The sequence below is a fragment of the Fundulus heteroclitus genome, chromosome 15, assembly GCF_011125445.2.
Source record: "Fundulus heteroclitus isolate FHET01 chromosome 15, MU-UCD_Fhet_4.1, whole genome shotgun sequence".
Classification (NCBI taxonomy): Eukaryota; Metazoa; Chordata; class Actinopteri; order Cyprinodontiformes; family Fundulidae; genus Fundulus; species Fundulus heteroclitus.
The window spans coordinates 28,980,306-29,000,277 of NC_046375.1; the positions used below are offsets into that span (position 1 = coordinate 28,980,306).

Consider the following 19,972-nt stretch of genomic DNA (forward strand, 5'->3'; position numbering starts at 1 on the left):
GGATGGCAGCTCAGCCTAGTTGGTATTTTTCTGTTTTCATTCCTTGTGATCTGATGTGTAAACGTGTGGCTCCCTGTGTGGAAGTGTCTGATTTGGCTTTCCAGGGATGTTAAAGGGTACCCACCTTCCCTTCGGTCGCCTCTCTGTAGCATCTGAACACCTTCTGGTTTGTTGGACGTTTTTCCGGTTTACATGTGTGCAAAGAAAGACAAACTGTACAAGTTTCTCAGACGAGTCACGTCTGGAGATCTGTTTTCAAATAATGTGCAACTTCCCACCGATTCCTGTAGTTTGGGTTTATGGACAGAATTAAGGTTCTGGGCTACGGGCTAGTGTTGGGTAAAAAGGTTAGGGTTACGTTTAGCTGTTAAGAGCGTTAGTGTGAAGAATCTCTGAACTAGAACAGGACTGATGCGATGGGGCCTGCCAGAGACATCTGCAGCCAGACTTCTCCACTATTTCAAAATGATCTGCTCCAGAGGCCCTCCGGTCAGTCCCACCTCCAGAGTTTCCTCATCTGCTTCTGTGGGCAGAGCTCTAGTGAAACTGCTTTTTGGTCCGATAAAGGCGGCGTTCAGGAAATATGTTGAGCAGCTGTTTGCTCGGCAGCCCCTCCCCCACTCCCCCGGGGAGAGGAAATGAAATGTTCAGATGTGAGCTCAAGAGCTAAGACTGAGCGTCAGGGTCCAGGTGACCATTCGGGGGCCGGCTCTGGTTGACGGTTGTAGTCCACGGAGCAATTTAACACAACACTTTGTACACACTAGTCACGTGGCAGCGTGATTCACTATTGGTGACTGCTCTGTAGAAGATATGTCTGGACAAGCCGTCCTTCTAGAACCAGATTTATTGGTTTGAGTCAGAAATATTACCGTCAGAGTGGCTGAATGCTCTGTTTATGCATATCAGAACCTAATGTCTACAAACGGTTAGTAGAGCAATATTGCTCAATATTTTTCTCTTAAATGGGACAAAGAAAGAAAGCTCTGCATTTACTGTGCTGCAGGCTGAGTTCCTGAGTGTCTGACAACCAGTCTTGTTCTTTAGTTTGAGCACCTTTTTGAAAGGATGATTGTTCTCAGTAAACCTTTATAGTTGTAGATGGCAGGCTTTTCATTTCCAGCTTGGTCTCACAGAGTACTCACCCTCTCATCTCTTATCTCGTTTGTTTATCTCGTTGGGTCCTTTTTGAATTTACCGTTTGTGATTTTAAAGGAGACAACAATAAGTAAAAAAAAGACTGGAAGATTAATCCTAATAATCATTTGTCACTGTCACCCGGGAATTGGAAGTAACATTCCTCCTCGTACACACAATCACGGGTCCTCTCCATCAGCAATGTCCTTATTCACATTTTTTTTTCTCCTTTCAAACCCAGACGTATGGTCTGACACTACTTTGGTGTGGTCCCTTTTTGTATGTAGTCGTTGTGTTTACTTCCTGGCCTCCTGGCCACCCTTGGCCAATCATATGAGAGTTCCCAGGGTTCCCAAAACAGAGCGCAGCATTTGGTATTTTATCTTGGCAAAAGAGTAGCAGTCTGCAAACATGGTAGCCAGTAAGAGAAGCTGACCAGAAATAGAATAAAATATATCACATACCTATCCTGTGGAAGTAAAAATTCAGTGGAGTTTCACAGCAGCAACGGACCGTTGAGGAAATGGCTGTTGTCAGTGGGAGGCTGAGTATATGTTGTTCCAATTTGACACATTAGGTTTCATTATTACTTAAAGCAGATTTATTTCAGCCATTTCCTTTTGCTTTGCTGTTATTGAAAATCTTTATCAAAAGTTCTTCACTTTAAAGTTAAACTAAATCCGTCTTTTGTTTTCCCTCTTATATCTAAGCTAAGGCTTGTAGTTTTTAGGGCCTGCCTTGGACGTATTATCTGATGTTTTTGATGGAATTCATGTCGCAAACCAGAAACATTATCCTACATTAGTCTACCCAATTTAGCCTGCCTCCAATAGGGGGCGCTACAGTATAGAGGAGTTTATGTAGAGGGGCAACGATGGCACAGAGGTTAGGGGGTTCGTTTTGCAATTGGTGGGTTGCCAGTTAAATTCCCTCCTCTGACTGTCTCTGTCGTTGTGTCCTTGGGCAAAACACTTCACCCACATTGTCTCCTGGAGGTGGTCAGAAGGCCTGATGGCACCGTTGTATGGCAGCCTCACCTCTGTCAGCCTGCCCCAGGGCAGCTCGCCACTGTCAGGGTGTGAATGTGTGAATGAATGGGTGAATGACTAAGACTGTAGTGTGAAGCGCTTTGGAGGTCGTCAAGACTAGTTAAAGCCATTTTCCATTTTAGTGAAATGGCTGAAGACAAACTTTGCACAGATGTTCAGATTATACATGCGACAAGCTTAACGATCAAAATTGGTGGAAAGAAATGAGTGAACAAATCTTGATCTGAGCTTTAATCTTGAAGTTTATTTTATAAATCAGACTAATGTGTGTTGTTGGACTATATCAATGAAACTGGGCTCCATTTTGCCTGGAGGAGTGGTTGTCTAGTGGTTAGAGCAGCATGCTTTTGTTCTGGGAAGGCTGCAGGTACCTGATTCAAACCCTGCAGACTGCCACTATGGGTCCCTGAGCAAGACCTTTAGCCCCAGATTGGCCCCCAGGCGCTAGCAGCTGTCCCTGAGGGATGGGTTGAATGCAGAAGACACATTTTGTTGGAATGTACGTTCTTCTGAAACTCTGGTACCGTTCCAGCTGGTGCTGTGTCCTGGACGGGACATCATTACAGTGAGACGCTAGGTTCTGATGACAGATTCTTTTTAAAAAGGATTTGATCTAAAGGCTTACGTAACCTAAGTTGGGAAAGATGTGGGTTTTACTGGGACCGCTGGGGCAAAGGAGAGGTTTTCTTTAAACTCATAGTTTCTACAGACAATATGTGTTCAAGAATATGGTGATGTGAGTGTAATTGCTATATTACCTCACCAACTTGCTGTTTGTGTTGTTGGATACTGGAGAAGGAATTGGCTGCATATACATCCAGAAACACTCTCTCTGCAGCAACAAGGGAAGAGTTGGGTTGAGGGTCTCACTTTGCCTCTTGAAACCCACTGCACAGAAAGCGATCTGAAGACTGGCTTTTATATGAGGACCTAGTGCCGACTGCTACTAGAAAATAAATGAAAGTCAATGGAAGGTCCACACAATGATGAACGTACAGTACATACCAACATGTGTGTGTGTTGGGATGATGGGTGTAGATCCCACAATGTCCTACTTCGTCAAGAAGACCCCCACCACCACCACCACCACCTTTTTACCTGTTTTGTTACATTCCAACCTGTAGTTGAAACTCTGTTTAATCCTATTTTATGTGATGACTCTGCACAAAGTACCAGTCTTTAAGTTGGACAAGTGAAATGAGGAAAATATAAAAATAACAAAGTAATTAAAAACTAAAAATAGGCACACCCTCCAAAATGTTCTGGTGCAACACAAATTTGTGAAATGAAGTCTCCATGTGTGCAATGAGTCACAGGATCTGTCAGTATAAACTCCTGCTGTGAAAGGCCCCAGAGGCAGCACACCATGAAGACCAAGGAGCTCTTCTAACAAGTCAGGGACAAAGTTGTTGAGAAGTACGAGTCAGGGTGGGGTTGTAAAAAGATGCATCCTCTTCAAATAGTACCACATCAAACCTGCCAAGACAGGAACGCCCACTAGAACTTACAGACCGGGCCAGGAGGACATGAATCAGAGAGGCAGCACAGAGACCAAAGGTGACCCTGAAGAAGCTGCAGAGGTCCACAGCAGAGACTGGAGGATCTGTCTATAGGACCACAATAAGCCGTACGCTCCATAGAGCTGGCCTTTATGGAGGACATTAAATGTTTTAAGTTTGCCAAAAGGCATATGGGCAGCTCCCTAAATGTATAGAGGAAGGTGTTTTGGTCAGATGAGACTAAAATCAAACTTTTCAGCCACCAAGGAAATCTCTAGGTCTGGTTTATTTATTTCTTCCTGTCTCGTTCACTGAGCCCCACCTCACCCGGTTCGGAGATTAGGTAGAAGAGAAACAATTGCCAGAGACAAAAATTTTAAAATATGCATATTTATTACAATTGGAATTTCATCCAAAGGGAGACAAAAACACTTACAAGCTTCATAACACCTCATTTTGTATATATAACTTACCCGACATCCTACCTCATGGTGCTGCAAGCGATTTGTCTGCTCCAACACTACCCAAACACACATTTAATAGACTGACCAGCCCCCATACGGAATGTCAAGGGAGGGGGGGGGGATCCTGGACAGTCTTCAGCCAGTATCTGCCCCAAAACAAAGGAAATCCGTTCTTCCCTGAGTTTTCAGGAAGTAAGGCTGATGCATCACCGAAATGTCCTTTCAGGGGTCAACTTAGATGACCCCGAGAACCATGAACAAGCTTTCACCCCATATCAGTCCCTCATAAAACTCCTGTGCTTCTCTGTGCCTGGTGTCCCACCAGAGCTTAAAAGAATGTAATTGCTACACTGCAAAAAGGGAACTAAAAGTAAGTAACATTTTCTTGAAATACATGTATTTCTGCATGATTTGAGCAGCTAAATAAGACTATTTGTCAATGGAATGAGGATGTTTACCCCTAAAATAAGACAATTACATATCCTGCATTTGAAATAAGATGATTGAGATGAACTGTTCTTATTTTAAGTGCAAAAATCTTATTCCATTGGCAAATAATCTTATTTACCTGCTCAAATTAAGGAAAAATGCACTCATTTCAAGAACATTTTACTTACTCTTAGTTTAATTTTGCAGTGTATGATCTTCCCCCTCTATAGTATCCCAGATAAGGTAACTCTTTATGGTTTAAAAATACAGGTTTAACACAGAAATGATTATATATTTCCATCACCCCAAAAACACTATCCTGACATTGCAACATGGTGGTGGCAGCAGCATGCTGCGGGGATGTTTTTCAGCTGCAGGGACTGGGAAACTGGTCCCTGCTAAACACAGGGATGTTCAGAGCAGACCTCAATTCAATTGAGAATCTGTGGTCAGACTTGAAGATCACTGTTCATAAAAAAACCATCCTGGAGCAGTTTAGTCTCGAGGAATGGGCAGAAATCCCAGAGGCCAGATGTGGCGAGCTCAGAGACTGATCCAAAGTGACTTACAGCTGGAGTTGCTGCAAATGGTGGGGTGAACAGTTAAACACACTAAAGGTTTCTGTATTTTCTCCTGCTTGATGTTTGCTCCACAGAGGAAAAAATCCATCTTCAAAGTTGTTGGCATGTTCTGTAAATGAAATGATGCAAACTCAAACGATCTATTCTTTTCCAGGTTGTGAGGCAACATGGCAAATGCTGAGTGGGAAGAATACTTTTGCTGATCAATGTGTTTATAAAAGAGCCTCTCAAACTGGTCAGGAACAAGGTTCTGCAGAACTATGGTTTGCCGTTGTCTGATGACATTTCCAGGATTCTGTATGATCCTTTATTCTACCCTTTATTATGTGGAAACAGGAAGAATATGTTTGACACGGTACCAAACCTACCAGAGGCAGAGCACCAAAAGTCATTGACCTAAGCAGGGCATTGATTAGAAAGCTTACAGCAGGGAGGAAGACAGAAAAATGTTGCTCTTTCAGAAAGACTCAAATGTGCATCAGAAGCAACACCAGAATATCCAGGATGTCCGGGTCCAATTGGTTGGATGGGATGACTTAAAAACTTCTAAATAATTCATGCTTTGAAAAACGACATTTGTTTTTGTACATTAATGTTAGACAAAAACGGCTGAAATGGCAACCAAAGTTTCAAGTTAAACCTTTGAAATAATGTTGTGGTTGTTGTAGCAGGACTCCCAGCCAAACGGCCGGGTGGTACCAGAACATTCAGCGCTTCTCCTGCTCTGAGTCGCCCGTTTCTTCCTCTCCCGCCTGGTTGATGCTGCGAAGCTTTACGCTGTTGGGGAGAGAAAAAGGAGGAGCCGGTTTGATGTCTGGCCATGTCTCGTTCCCAGTGGGAATGTTTTGCTGTCTACGGTACTTTTCCCTCTGCTTGAATCCGCCAGTACAGATGTGAAACATGCCCGTTGCTCCAGAGTCTCTGACAGAGGCGGGCGCGTAAGTTTAGAACCCAGCCAGAAACGGATTAAACTCCTAACAGATTATCCATGTGGAAGAGAAGTTAGACCCGAACATAAACTGCAGAGGGACGGACCAAAGGGATGTTCCAGCGGCAGCTCAACCGTTTTTGTTGTTGTTGTTCAGACAGTCACGTTACAGGAGTTTCCTCGTCACTTTTCACCGTAACCGTGCACAGAAGAAAAGCCTCTGAGTAGCGTGTTTTCACTGTTTCCCCTTTATTACGGTCACTAAACCTCTTAGTGTCTCCAGGATCTGCCAGCTGTGGTCTTCATGACCTCCAGTTATGTCTGCAGCTACTTCACCGTCCATGTTTTATTGGAGAGCTTCCATTGTGGGACAGATGGCGATCGTTTCTCCCGCTCCTCCTAAACGGTGCCAGTGTGGTTTGGTGTGCCTCAACACTGGTTCAGCCGTGACTCAGCAGGTCTCTGTGTGTTTGTTTTGGCCACAGGGATAAACTGAGACATAAAGGATATTTGCATTAAATCTCTGCGGCCACACAGTTTGTTGAAACTCCATCTGCCACATTACTGAGCAACGTCTCAGACTCACGGAATCTTCTGAAAGTTGATCATAAAACAAAGACTTCAAAGTTACTGATGGTTGGAATAAACTCGTTAGACTGTAGAGTTATGACCCAAAATAGTTTTATTTTGAATCAGCCTATATGTTTCCATGCTTGACTGTGGGACAGTGAAAACATTTTGTTGGTCTCCAGGGCTTGTTGACCCTTCTCTTTCATACCGCCTCTGATTCTGTCTGACATGCTCGATATCAGCTTCGGGTCCAAATCCTGTCTGATGGCGGTCCACTTGGTGCTTGGGGTTGATCCCAGTTTGTTGGATTCAGTTTCCTCGCCTGCTTCTTTAGAACTGACCACGGTTCCTCAGCGAGGGCGCTCTGTAACTGGATCCGTAAATCATCACCAAATTGTTCCTGAGTTGCTGGAATAAGTTGGTCTTGGAGGACGTTTTGGTCTCATTCTTTATTCATGGAGGTGTTCCTTGACAGAATTGAGTCTTCATCATTGACGTGACAGGGCATTCACCAATGCTCTCCTCTTCTCCACACAGGTGAAATAGCAAATGTCCTGAAGAACCAGCGCGATAATTCAGTAACAGAAGGATAATATGCTGTATTGCTGAAAGGCATCACCATACACTGTATAGTTTATATGCTTCATACTGCGTCAGGGCTCTTTTTAACATGGATTCCTGAAGTAATGCAGCGTCACAGGAAGGTAAGGTCAGCCTGTGGACCAGCTGAGGTGTTCAGGAAGCACAGATTGATTAATAGTGGTCTTCAACTGGTCTGCATTGTTGGCTTTGGTGTCTCTTATCTTTCTCTTGACAACAGATTCTTTATGGGGTTTAGTGTGTTGGCCAATCAAGTCCAACGGTACCATGGTCATGGTGTGCAGGTGCCAAGTGCTGCTGGAAAATGAAATCATCATCTCTTTATGTCTGTCATCAGGATGAAACATGATCTCCTGTAAAGGTTCCTGGCAGGCAGCTGTGCTCACTATAGGCCTGTTAAACCCCAGTGGGTCACCAGCAGAGAACACAGCAGCCTAAGGTCTTTGCTGAATGTGGATATTTCACACTGGACTTCAGGAAACCTGGATTTTGTGTCTCTTCGCCCGTCCTCCACATTCTGAGACTTTGACTTGGAAATGCAGCAAAAAATTAATTTCCTCCTTTTCCTCCACGGCCCAGGTAAAATGGTTCTGCGTTGTTTCTGGTTTAGAAGCAACCTAACCCAATGAGAAGTAGCCCGTGTCTTGGATACACCTGTGTGTGGCATCTCCTGAAGGTCCGGCTCCAGCTGTCGTCCCTGAGAATCTCCTGTGAAACTCCTTTTGCTTCACAATCCCCTCAAGGCCACATAGATCCCTGTTGCTTGTCTGCCTTTTCTGCTACACTTTTTCCTTCCACTCAACTTTCTATGAATATGCGTGGAGACCCTCGTTGCAGAGGGGGTCAGTGACTGTCTCCTGGATGTCTGTCAAGTCAGCATGAGGGTGTAAGCCAAAACATGATCATACCATAACAATTCAGTGGTAAAAATGTGTGTTTTTATTTTATTTTTTGTCTCAGCCAAAGTATAAAATCATTTTGAGGAACTGCATTTTGCAGGAATAATAAGACCGCGTTAAACCCAATAAAAATATCAGTCAGTGTAGAACAATCCATATGATGTGTAGGTATTAACCTTTGAACAGAGGCACTGAATGAAGTCAACTTTTAGACTTTTCGGCTTTCTTTCATGTTTACATGAGGTCACTGCTTCATCAGCGCGTCTGATGTTCATTTCTTTTTAATTACCCTCTCACGTTTTAACAGCACGCAGGCAGCTCGTTGGAAACAGCCTGAGCTCAGCGCTCTTTGAGCCTGGCCCGTGTTAAGCAGCAGAGGTTCTGCCCATGCTGCGCTTTTCTTCACTCTCTACATGCGTCTTTGTGGGAGGAAAATGCTTCTCTGTGTGTTTATTTTTGTTTTCAGAGTGTTAATTGATGGTAAAGTGTTGCTGTTTATGTCAGGTCGTTTGCTAAACCTTCACTAAACGAAGGCAGCAGCCTAATGACTTCACTGTGTTCTGCCGCATGTCTGATGGCTCTCCTCATGTGTTGCAGGTTGGTCAAAGACGCCCCCTGGGATGAAGTTCCCCTGGCGCACTCGCTGGTTGGCTTTGCCACGGCCTATGACTTCCTGTACGAGTACCTGACCAAAGGCCAGCAGGAGCGTTTCCTGCAGGTCATAGGCAACGCGTCACGCTTGATGTACGAGAAGTCCTACGTCCGAGGCTGGGGGTTCCAGTACCTGCACAACCATCAGCCCACCAACTGCGTGGCTCTGCTCACAGGAAGTCTAGTCTACATGACACAAGGTGGGCGCCTGCTCTGGCTTTCACAAACATCTATTCATGGCAAAGTTCTCTCACTCCATGCTTGTGCATTTTCTCAATCAACCAAGTCATGGCAACTACGACAGGCTGAAACTGAAGGCAACTGGTCTACGTTCTGACATCTACCCTGGAGTCCTTGTCTGTTCTGGAGGCTCGGCGTTGGGAACCCTGCTGGGTTTAATTACATGGAGGCCCGTCCTCCTAGCAGACTTCCAAGTCACATCTACATCAGTGACCTGTCTGTGAATATTTAAAAAAAACGGTCTCTATTTACACTATTTGACTTTGAGAAACCGGAAGTTGCTGACGTTCTTTTTCCTTTTTGCTACAATTGCAATTGTGGAGCTTGACCCGGCCGTAGCCTGACGGAGCGGAGCAGAAAATGGGAGTTGTTGTAATTTGAAGGTGAAAGACGGAGAGTGGATCCGTTGGCGGTGACGTTCAGAGTAGTGATGGAGGATGTGGAACCGTTATCATTAATTAACATAACGTAGCTGCTCGGTCGGTCGGATGTGGAATCTGGGGGTTGCTCTTTGTTCTGCTGAAGCTGGAAGCAGACACGCTTGCTGACGGCACCTGGGCAGAAAAAAGGAAGGCTCATGTCTGGTTTTGTTTGCAGGTTGTGCATGGAAATGCTTCTTGATCTGTGATACGCACATTTCTGTCGCCACCAAAATACCAAAGCCATGTTCCTCTCCCCCGGTGTGTGATGTGGACTGACTTGGCTGTGTGTTACTAGTGCAGTCTGTTCTGCAGCCTCTCCAGAATCGGTGAAAGCACCTTCTACCTTCTCCACCTTCTCCTTGGCGTTGTGACCCAGCGTATTCTGCCTCTTCCATGGGGCGAACTCTACCACATCCAAAGAGTAAGACTAAGAGGTTGGAATCTGTTTACAGGACAAGAGGGGAAATGTTACATTTCATCGTATTTCAACAAGCATTAAGGCTGCTCTGTCAGACCGTCCTGAAATATACCACAAACAGGACAAAGAGAAGGACTGGGATGTTATGATCCAACATGCCTCTGGTCTTTCTGACAGCAGAGCCTCTCTGCAGGGATTCATGCATGAATTGGGGCTTAACTGTTCTCTGGTTCACTTTTGAGAATCAACTTATTTTGTAATCACACAATTAGAGTACTGTCTGTGAGCTGCAGAGTAGGTCTGGATGATTCTTTTGCGTCTGTGCATGCACATCTCCTGCCACGTTGCTCTTTTATTGCAACAAAACAGAAGCTTTCTTGGAGCTCACGCTTCCTTTCATCAGATTGTGCACTAGTGGAATGAGCCTTACCATTAATGGGGTGAATAAGGGCAGAACAACACTGAGGGATAGCCAAGGTAAATGTATAGCACTATCAGCTTAATTAAACTGCTTATCATGAACTAATCAGTCTGATAACTCATCAAACAGCAATCTAAAGAATGAATCCTACTTTTTCAGAAGCAGACGGGCTGGCAGTTCTGGCCCAGGTCGTTAGATAAGCGATCATGCTGACACAGCATTATTTCATGAAAAGGGAAACTCCGCTGTGTATGAGCGATAAAGGAAACATAGTTTTGCAGTAACTTTACACCAAAGATGGACGGACTGAACATGGTTCACGGCTCAGGCAAAAACACAGCATTTTTCACCACTGGGCCGTGATTGGCTGATCCGTTTTCTCTCTGTCTCAGTCTGGAAAAAACTTTGATGATTTATTCTTCAGTTCAGCCTCAGTCAGCAAACTTAGCTCAGAAATTTGGCTGCATGCACTTTCCAGGAAGGAGTCGCCAAAAGGGACCCATGAGCCAATCAGGCCACTAAGGTTGTGGTAACATGAGAACCAGCTCATGTTCAACAACCAGAAATGAATGGATTCTAAAACTATTTAGAGCTAGGGATGTCACTGCTGTTAAAACAACTCACAACTAAGGCTGGAGTGACCTGATCACAACAATCAATTAAAGGCTGCTATTCATATTCTTCAAATGGGGGACATAAATTTGAATGGGAAATGGGATGTAAATGTGAAGGCTTTCTCAGCTCTGTTTCTGGTTGATGACAGTTTCCTTCTGCTGCAACACAGCCTTGCTGTTTAACCTGCGGGTCCAAAGGTCCAAAGCCAGGCACATTCTGTAATGAAATACTTTGAACATAGCAAACTCAGAGAGTGAAGGGCTGAGAAGAAGAGTTATTAACTGAACAGAAACTAACACAAAGCCACCAGAACAGAATATAAACAGAACCCGACCCGACATGAGAAGGAATCAAAAGTACTGACCAATAAGTGGCAAAGAAGCTTAGAAACAGGAACAGCAGAAATACAGGAAGCGACTGTAACTGAGATTTTAAAAGAAAACATGAACTTAGAGTCTTAACCATGACATGAAAAGCTAAAAATAAACCACAAACTAAAAGGATAAAAAAGTCTTCAGGATCATTATACAGTTAATATCTAAAATGTATGAATAATTAATTCAAAGCTCTCTGTTGTCATAAATTGGCTAAATAAGATTATTCACATCCAGAAGGACTTTGACTTGTATTGTAAGTCTACAGAAACAAGTCTTTTTGAGCATAGGAGCTGCAGGTTAGAAGGTTTTTCATTATTTCAGCTTCCCAGGAAGCCATCTCTGGCTATGCCTGTTTGTTTTGACTAGACCTGTAGTTCTATAGAAAGATTTTAGTGAGAATAAAGTGAGTGAGAGAGAATGCGCTGGATTACACAATATTTACTGAAGGGAGGAGAGAATAAAGGTTTTTGTATTGCTGTGTTCTCCGGGAGATAAACTCTGGGGAAAAAGCAGGTATCCTCTCCCTGGGTTAGCATTGTTTTCTCCTCCTGCTCAGAACTTCACCCATGATTTGTTTTTCTGCTGTGTTTTGCACCGTCGTAAATTCTACTGGGGTCTGGGGTGAACTGGTTGCACCCTTAGCAGACCCTAGTGGGTCAGGCACAGATGGAGATGTGGTGACATGGACACTAGAACTGGCTGGATGGCATGAATTAAACCTTTACTGTCTCCAAAACTGTTATCACCCAACTGCCATGGAAGATAAAGATATTTTCATAATGGGGGGCAGTGGACTTCACTTACTGTTTTACCATCCTAGCGAAGTTCCAGGGCCCCCCGGTGGCCGTCCTGCGCTGCGTGAGCACTGATGCTTTGTTGGGATAAATGTGCTCTTTGTGTGTGCGCAGACTACAGTTCACGTCTGGTGGTAAATACCTGCTCTGTCCGGGCCAGCGGTCCCCACACCTAAACCAAACACTGTTCAGGACCAATCCATGGGGCGGACCGGCCCGCCTGAGTGGGTGTCGGCTCAACCCCGCCGACTGGGCCGGAATGCTCAATGAGCTGCGGTCAGGGTGTCTATGGGCTAACTTGTTCCTACAGTAAACGGTGTGTGACAGAGGCAGCACACACGCTGCAGAGCGCCACACAGGGGCATGCTCGCTATAGCATAGGCTGCATGGAATCATGGGGGAGGAACGCCGTTAGCAACAACAGGAGTGCTTCAAAGCTGGACCTCTCCTCTTTCTGTTACGTGGCCATTCCCATCGCTTGTGCTTCATATGAAGTGGCAAAGAGCTAAACGATCATTGTGATTTGGGTTTAAAAACTACAGTTTATTAACAGCTTTCAAAGATGGAAAGGTACACAATAACAAGGGGCAGAATGATGACCACTTGCAAAAGTCTATCTTGCTATTTAAGCAACCAACTAAGCTCTGGAGCAGGGTTGTCGTTTTAAACTCGATATCACCCAGGAAAATATTTGATACTCGTTACCATTTTCTATACCACGGAGATAGAAAAAAAACAAATAATTAAAGCCGTAAAAAATATTTTAAAAACATCTGAAATCTCACCTTTTCAATCTCAATATGGAATGTGCTTTCTCAACAGAATCACAGATACTAGTTGAATAACTGTGCAAATAAATGCTAAATAAATAACCCAAATATCACACATGCCCAGTAGCATGCTAGCCAGCCACAGCTAATCACACAACATTAATGCAGACATCAATAATACGTTTAATGTATTAAAGGTATACTATGCTGCCAAGCCGCGGCCGCCTCGGCAGTTTCATTATTATTATTATTATTTTTTTTTATGTTGGCGAGACACTACCGCGGCCGCCGCCTCGCCGCGGCCGCCGCGGTAGTGTCTCGCCAACATAAAAAAAAAATTAATAAATAATAATAAAACTCGATATGCTTGCATGTTTATTTGACATTAACACGCGGTTCTTTGTTGTTGCTTTCGCGCGTGCATATAGTGAATGGCAGGGCAAAAACACGGAGTTCTCGCCGTAAAGCGAGACTTCTGTGTGTGCGGGCCGTAAGCTCCTGCAATTGCAAGTGCGGTATTTCCCCCACAGACCACCAGGGCGGCCGAGAAAACCTTTGTTCGACCTGAAATGACTCATTTAATCATCCAAAACGGTATGGAACACATTAATTAACTGAAAAATGTTGCATAGTATGCCTTTAAATTATGAACGGTAACTTTGCTTTATTAACCTGCAGGAGTTCATCATAAAGGCCAGGGTGTCGGTTCCTGAGATGTTTGGCTTAGTTTGTTGTGCTGCCGGACTTCGTTGGCACCACTTTAAAACACTGTTTGCATACAGGCTTGTCAAGATCTTTGGGATTTCCTTCATTTCTAAATGGTTCTCGTCCTGTGGCACTGACACCCATCATCACTCAGTGCTTTGAGAAACTGGTTTAAACCTTTTTACCTCCACTCTGCCTTCTGGCAGTTTGCATACATGGCTAACAGATCCACGCAGGACCTCCTAACAACGCTCCTCCACACGGCTCTGTCCCACCCAGAGCTACGGGGAACTATGTACGCCTCCTTTTTCTGGACTTTAGCTCTGCTTTGAATACAATCCTACTAAACAGACTGCTGTCAAAACTTTTTGATCTGGGAATATCGGACTCTGTCCGTCGCTGAATCAAATATTTTTTAACCCTCTTTGGCAGCGGACACAAACATGGTGCCTGTGGGCACCAAGTAGCCCCTAAGGACCACATTTAGTGCCACGAGCTTGTTTTAGAAGCAGCACAGCCCACCAGTGAGCTGCATCTAAAACTTTATTTTATTCCATTAGTCTTCTTGTTTAATCACACCTGTATTCATATATATTTAAAAATGACAATATCTATAATAACATAAAGTTAAGATGAACTCTGACTCTTCTAGTTCAAAGGTCAGTACTGGTGGCCCTTCGTATGACACATCAATGAAGTGGCTCTCAGTTTCATAAAGGCTGGTGACCCTGGTTCTGTGGTATAATGTTGCCATTTGGTAACCAGCTCATTGAGTTCTTTCCACACACACACACACACACACACACACACACACACACACACACACACACACACACACACACACACACACAGGGCTGTGTACTGAGTCCTTTACGGTACACAGCAACAGAATAATAAAGTTTGCTGATGACACCACTGTGTCATCGCCATCTTAGGGGACGATGAAGGAAAACGAAGATCATCGCGGTCTTTAGGAGGGGAAAACAGAAATTTCTGACCTCTTCATCGGGGTGGAGAGGGTGCAGATTCCTGGGTGTGAACATAAAGGACGAACCGACCTGGAGTATTTTGACGTACTGTATCTGAGTGTGGTTTTTCAGCTGCACAGCAGGAAACAGGAAAGCACTTCAGAGAATCATGACTACAGCCCAGAAGATCCCCCGCTGCCCTCTTCCTTCCCTGGATGAACTTTACAGTTCCCACCGTCTCAGGAAGGCACTGTGCACAGTCCAGGACCCGACCCAGCATGCACCGTTTGTTCAGTTACCATCCGCTGACGCTTCAGGACATTAAGGGCCAGAACAAACAGACTATGCAATAGTTTGTATGCCAGAGCTAATATTGAACTGAATGCCGTTTGATCGGGGTGTATTTCTGCTTTTTTATTTCATTTTACTGTATTATATTTTATTTGCACTTAAACTTGGTTGAGATGCTGAGAAAATGCCAGATTGACCAGCGTTTCCTCTGGTTATGTAGGAAGCAGGAGAGCGCAGTACTGCCCCTTTTTATTCTTCTTCTTCTTTTTTTTAGCTTTTTTTTAGCTTTTCCTCAACGAAATTGTGTCTGTAGAATATTATGGTACAGGAAAGAGACAGATGCCCTCATCATTCTCCTTTAAAATGTTGGAAGTTTTTAAATGAATCCTTTCGTGTCAAACATTCAATGCAGAGCAGACACAACATTTAAAACGGCGTAAATCATGAACGGTACAAAGAATCTCTCAGAGACAGGCTCTCCGCCCCCTGAAGTTTATAAGGATTCCATTTCTTAAGGAACGTTACATCTGACTTTGTTCATAAAGCAGATTATAAAGACAGAATATTTACACCAGGGGGAAAGTAGATAAACCTCTGAGGTACATGTAAATACCTTTAAACCTTGTGACAATGTAAGGTTGAATTAATAATTGCACCAAGTAGAACAGCCAGTTAAGTCATAGATCAGTTTCTAAAACTAGCGTTTAAATAAAAGCTAGATCAAAAGTAAAGATCTTGGCTTTCCTTTTGAAGCCATCGACGGCGTCTGGCCCCCTCCGGTCTTTGGGAAATCTTTTCCACAGATGTGGTGCAGGAAAAGAAAGGGACGCCCCTGTGGGTTTTAGTTTTTACTTTGGAGGTAATCTAAAGGCTGCTTCCAGGAGGTCTGAGGGTCCTCACACAGCCTGGGGGCTAAAGCAGATGGAGTTATTAGACAGGAAGGAAAAAGCTTTGGGGATTTCTGAAACAGTAACAGAACTTTAAAGCGAACTCCTACGGTAGCTAGAAAGGACACAGTTGTTGAAAAATGTAAAATGAGCAGCATGCTGTAGACGGAGAGGATGACGTTGCTCAGAACTGGCCTGCTTAGCTGAATTCTCCAACATGACCTGATCTATTTACAGTAAATCAAAGCGTGGAAGAACTTAGACGTCCTGTCATGTTGTTGTGTTCCAGGTTACCTTCAGGAGGCCTATCTTTGGACCAAGCAGGTTCTGTCCATCATGGAGAAGTCCATGATCCTCCTGCAGGATGTGACGGACGGCTCGCTGTATGAGGGCGTGGCGTACGGGACCTACACCACCCGCTCCCTGTTCCAGTACATGTTCCTGGTGCAGCGTCACTTTGCCATCGGCCACTTCAGCCACCCCTGGCTGCTGAAGCACTTTGCCTTCCTGTACAGGACCATCCTGCCAGGTACCTGTGTGACATTCTCAGGGACGCCTTACTTTCAAACAGATGCACTGCAAAGGGGAACTAAAATAAGTCAGATTTTCTTGAAATCCGTGTATTTGTTCTTGATTTGAGCAGCAAGTTTAATTGATCTGCCAACGGAATAAGATTTTTTGCACTTAAAATAGGAACAACTCATCCCAATCATCTTATTTATTTATTAATTTATCTAATTATCTTATTTTAGGGGTCAAAATACTAATTCCATTGGCAGATAATCCTATTTACATGCTGTGATCACAGACAAATACACTCATTCAAGAATATTCTACTTCTAGTTTTCGTTTTGCAGCGTGTTTGTAGCGGCAAAAAAGCGAACTAAGCGTTAATCTTTGTAGTTTTTGCTCACAGAACGGTGGGTTAGCCCGCTGGTTCCTACTAGAGTCAGAGTGGAGCCGGTTGCTACACATGTTGCTACATAACAGGGGGGCATTACCATCCGCTGCTGCGCTGCAGCCGTAACGTAGCTTGTCCTCTGATGTGATGCGGCGTATGAAAACATGGAGGTGGGACCCTGTTGGGGATGTATAGGCTCCTTCTGGCTGGGTGGGCAGCTGAGTGCTTCTAAGGCATGGAGCGTTTCAGCCTGGTACCAACACTTAGTGAGCTGTGACCGTGCAGCGGTCCCCAAAGACCCCCTCATACCAGTAGAGGCTCAGATTTAGAGCAGCAGCAACAACCTGATCCCCTCCATCAGACAGGATGGGACCGGGGACCTCTCCAGGTAGATGGACTGGTTCTGTCCACTCACAGATTGTTCCTCCTGTAGCTTATGTGGGTTATATTTTAGATTTGCAGTAAAAAACTGAAAAGCCATTCTGATGTCAGAATGAACCGTGTGATAATCACTGAAAGGCTTAAAACGGTACGTAGACTTCCCTGGGGCAGGTTTTCACCCCCCCCCCCCCCCCCCCTTCAATGTTAATGCATTTTATCTGGATTTCATGTGTTACACCAACAAAAAAAATAGTGCAGGATTGTATATTTTTCTCCAAATAGAAGCCCGACTGAGTCAGTGCCTTGTATGCATGTCTCTCCGTGTCACTTGGCATGTTGGTGAAGGATGAGTCAGAGAGGAGCTAAAGGGTTGCAGCCATGCTTCAATAGAACATGGAAATCCTGCACAGTCCTAATGGCTGAACATATGAGACAAACCTTTGCTCCTCTCTGTGCATTTTAGAATAGAACATTTCAGTTCTGTTAGATCGTACACCCATAAATAAACTGCAAGAACAGCGACACGTTTAACCGAGGAGGGAAGCGGGAGAACGGAGCAGCATCGCTGTGAATCTTCTGAGCCTAGTTTTCAGGGTTGGAACAGCAGAGAGGTAGACGTCTGTTTGCGAACAGAAAAAAAATGGGAGGGGGGGAGGAGTGCTTTGGTTCGTTGCTTCTGGTGTTGCTTGTTTCCCAGACGAGAAATGATTGACTGTGATTACAGGCTGTAGCTACTATCGCTGGTTTCATAGAACGCTGTCAGCACCAGGATCCAGGGCTGTTCTAACATAATTACAGACTACAGAACAGTGTGAACAGAATCACAGCGGTGACCGCAGGCCGTAGATTTTGGAAGGAGTCCTGTGTGGCGCGCTGTTGCGATCTACAGGGCATCCACATGTTGTTTGAAGGGATCTTTAAATGACTTCATTTACACTGAAAAATCCAGCTTTTCTTTCCTCCTATGACTGCTTTTGCTTTCTTCTCCCTTCATTGTGTGAGAAGGGGAAAAAGTTCAGGACGCCTGCTACGTCTAACGTTCTGTCTCCGTTTTGCTCGTGTCGGCAGGTTTTCAGCGCACTGTGGCGGTGGCGGATTCCAACTACAACTGGTTCTACGGGCCAGAGAGCCAGCTGGTCTTCCTGGACCGCTACGTGTTGCGTAACGGCAGTGGGAATTGGCTGGCGGACCTGATTCATCAGAACAGGATTACGGAAGGGCCAGGGCAGGCTGGAAAGGGCCAGCGGTGGTGCACGCTGCACACAGAGTTCCTCTGGTAAGCTGCGGGTTTTGGTTTCAGGAGGGAAACTGTTCTTTGGTGCCAGTGGACCTTACATGCCCTCTTGCTGTAAATAATGAGATGCACTCGTGTTCCTGCTTTAAAAAACGAATCATCGCTGTTTAGGATAAATGCTTTTTTTCATTCCGACTGAATCCTTTCCAGCTCTTAGTGAGGACTTAAAAGGACTTAAATGTAGCATTTTGCCATCTTTGGAGATGTGGAGCCTTTGCCGCCACCAATAAGTACAAACATATCCAAATACTGCACTCTGCACAACAGCTGAGTTTATCCCTCCTGTCTTAATGCTGTGGCTTCAGCCTCTAAACTGATGTGTAGTCCTTCAGGCTTCCAGGAAGTTTGACATTTTGCTTTCAGGGCTGGCTTCCTGCCCTATGCTCTGTGCATGAGCGGATTCAGATGTTTCTGTTTTAGTGTCCTCTACTGGATGAGTCTTATCTTTTTTTGAAGAACATCCTGTCTGAATCTATGCTGAGAGGGAGTTTCAGCAGCCAGCTAGGAGTTGCCTCCTTTGCACAGTTGTTTACCTGCATCTCTATCTGGCATTACCAATGCTGCCAAACTTCTAGTTTCCTTTTTAATTATCCGCAACTCAACGTTAATGCATTTTTGCACAAATGCCTTTTTGCACCATTATTTTTGCACAAAAAACGGTTTGACCATTCTCCTGCACACTGTGACTGCACACAGTTTTTCTCCTGCATTGTTTATCATTCTGATCACTGCTGCACTTTTACATTGCAACGGTGCCCTATTCCACCCCGAATCTCACTATACTCTTATAAGCTGTTGCAACATTTTGTTGCATGTATGCGCTCTGTACATACAAAATGACAATAAAGTTGTCTAAGTCTGTAAGTTGTCCTGAAAATAGTTCGGGAATTGGCGTCATCAAGCTTTGCCCCTGGTCTTCAGCTCTGACAAAGCACTCATATCTGCTTCCAGTTGCAGGTCTAAATCCCCTACTGAGTTATTTTCAGTAGGGATGCATGATTGTTCAGCATTAACAGTGGTCAATCATTCTGTAACATATCGCTGTCGATCCGGGCTGATATTAACTGTTATTTCCATATTGCTGCCATTTGTTTCTGTGTTTTAGGAGGGGGAGGCGAGAGGCTTGGCCTTGTGGTATTTGTGTGGTCACATGTTTGTTTTGGTCATATTCATACATGTTGGTTATCACACAACAGCACTATTCATATCGCCGTCAGCCCAGATTTTCACATTGATGCATCCCTAATTTTAAGGTCTTTGTTTATTCTGCATCAGACGCTCCGTATCACATATCACATAGTGACTCAGGGTTGGGTCCAGCTCACAAGCCCAGACGACGCACAAGATTAGTGTCAAGAAAAGAAGATTCTGTAATTGCAGTGAAAAACTTCAGTCTACATGTTGCAGTTTTTATGTTTGTCTCCATCGAAGGACAAAAGCATTAAAATGCTCTTTTTGTGTTTCACAAACAGTTAAGATTCCACCAATCTCTTACCGGGGGTAAAGAATCTCCGAGCGTAGAATTAATTATTTTATGTTTGTAGTACTTCACATTTTTAAGGTTCACTTCCTACAAATTTTCATAGAACATCACAAACTTTCAGAGAACAGGAATTTGGCAGCTGAAACCACTTCGGTTCCCAGAAAAATGGAAAAAGTAAAATGACAAAATAGGCATTTT

The 19,972-nt window shown here is 44.3% G+C and overlaps 1 protein-coding gene across 2 annotated transcripts in view; it reads left to right on the top strand.

The window, feature by feature from the left end:
• Nucleotides 1-19,972, top strand: part of dse (dermatan sulfate epimerase) — a 55,759-nt gene that overhangs the window by 32,644 nt on the left and 3,143 nt on the right. The window contains exons 1-4 of one of the 2 annotated variants that reach the window (XM_036147118.1): nt 7-22; nt 8,754-9,007; nt 16,005-16,244; nt 18,066-18,273. In XM_036147118.1, the coding sequence (XP_036003011.1) occupies nt 8,899-9,007; nt 16,005-16,244; nt 18,066-18,273 (557 nt within the window). In that variant the 5' untranslated portion in view covers nt 7-22; nt 8,754-8,898. Of the gene's footprint in view, nt 1-6; nt 23-8,753; nt 9,008-16,004; nt 16,245-18,065; nt 18,274-19,972 lie in introns of those variants that run through there. The other variant, XM_036147117.1, reaches the window with a different exon arrangement.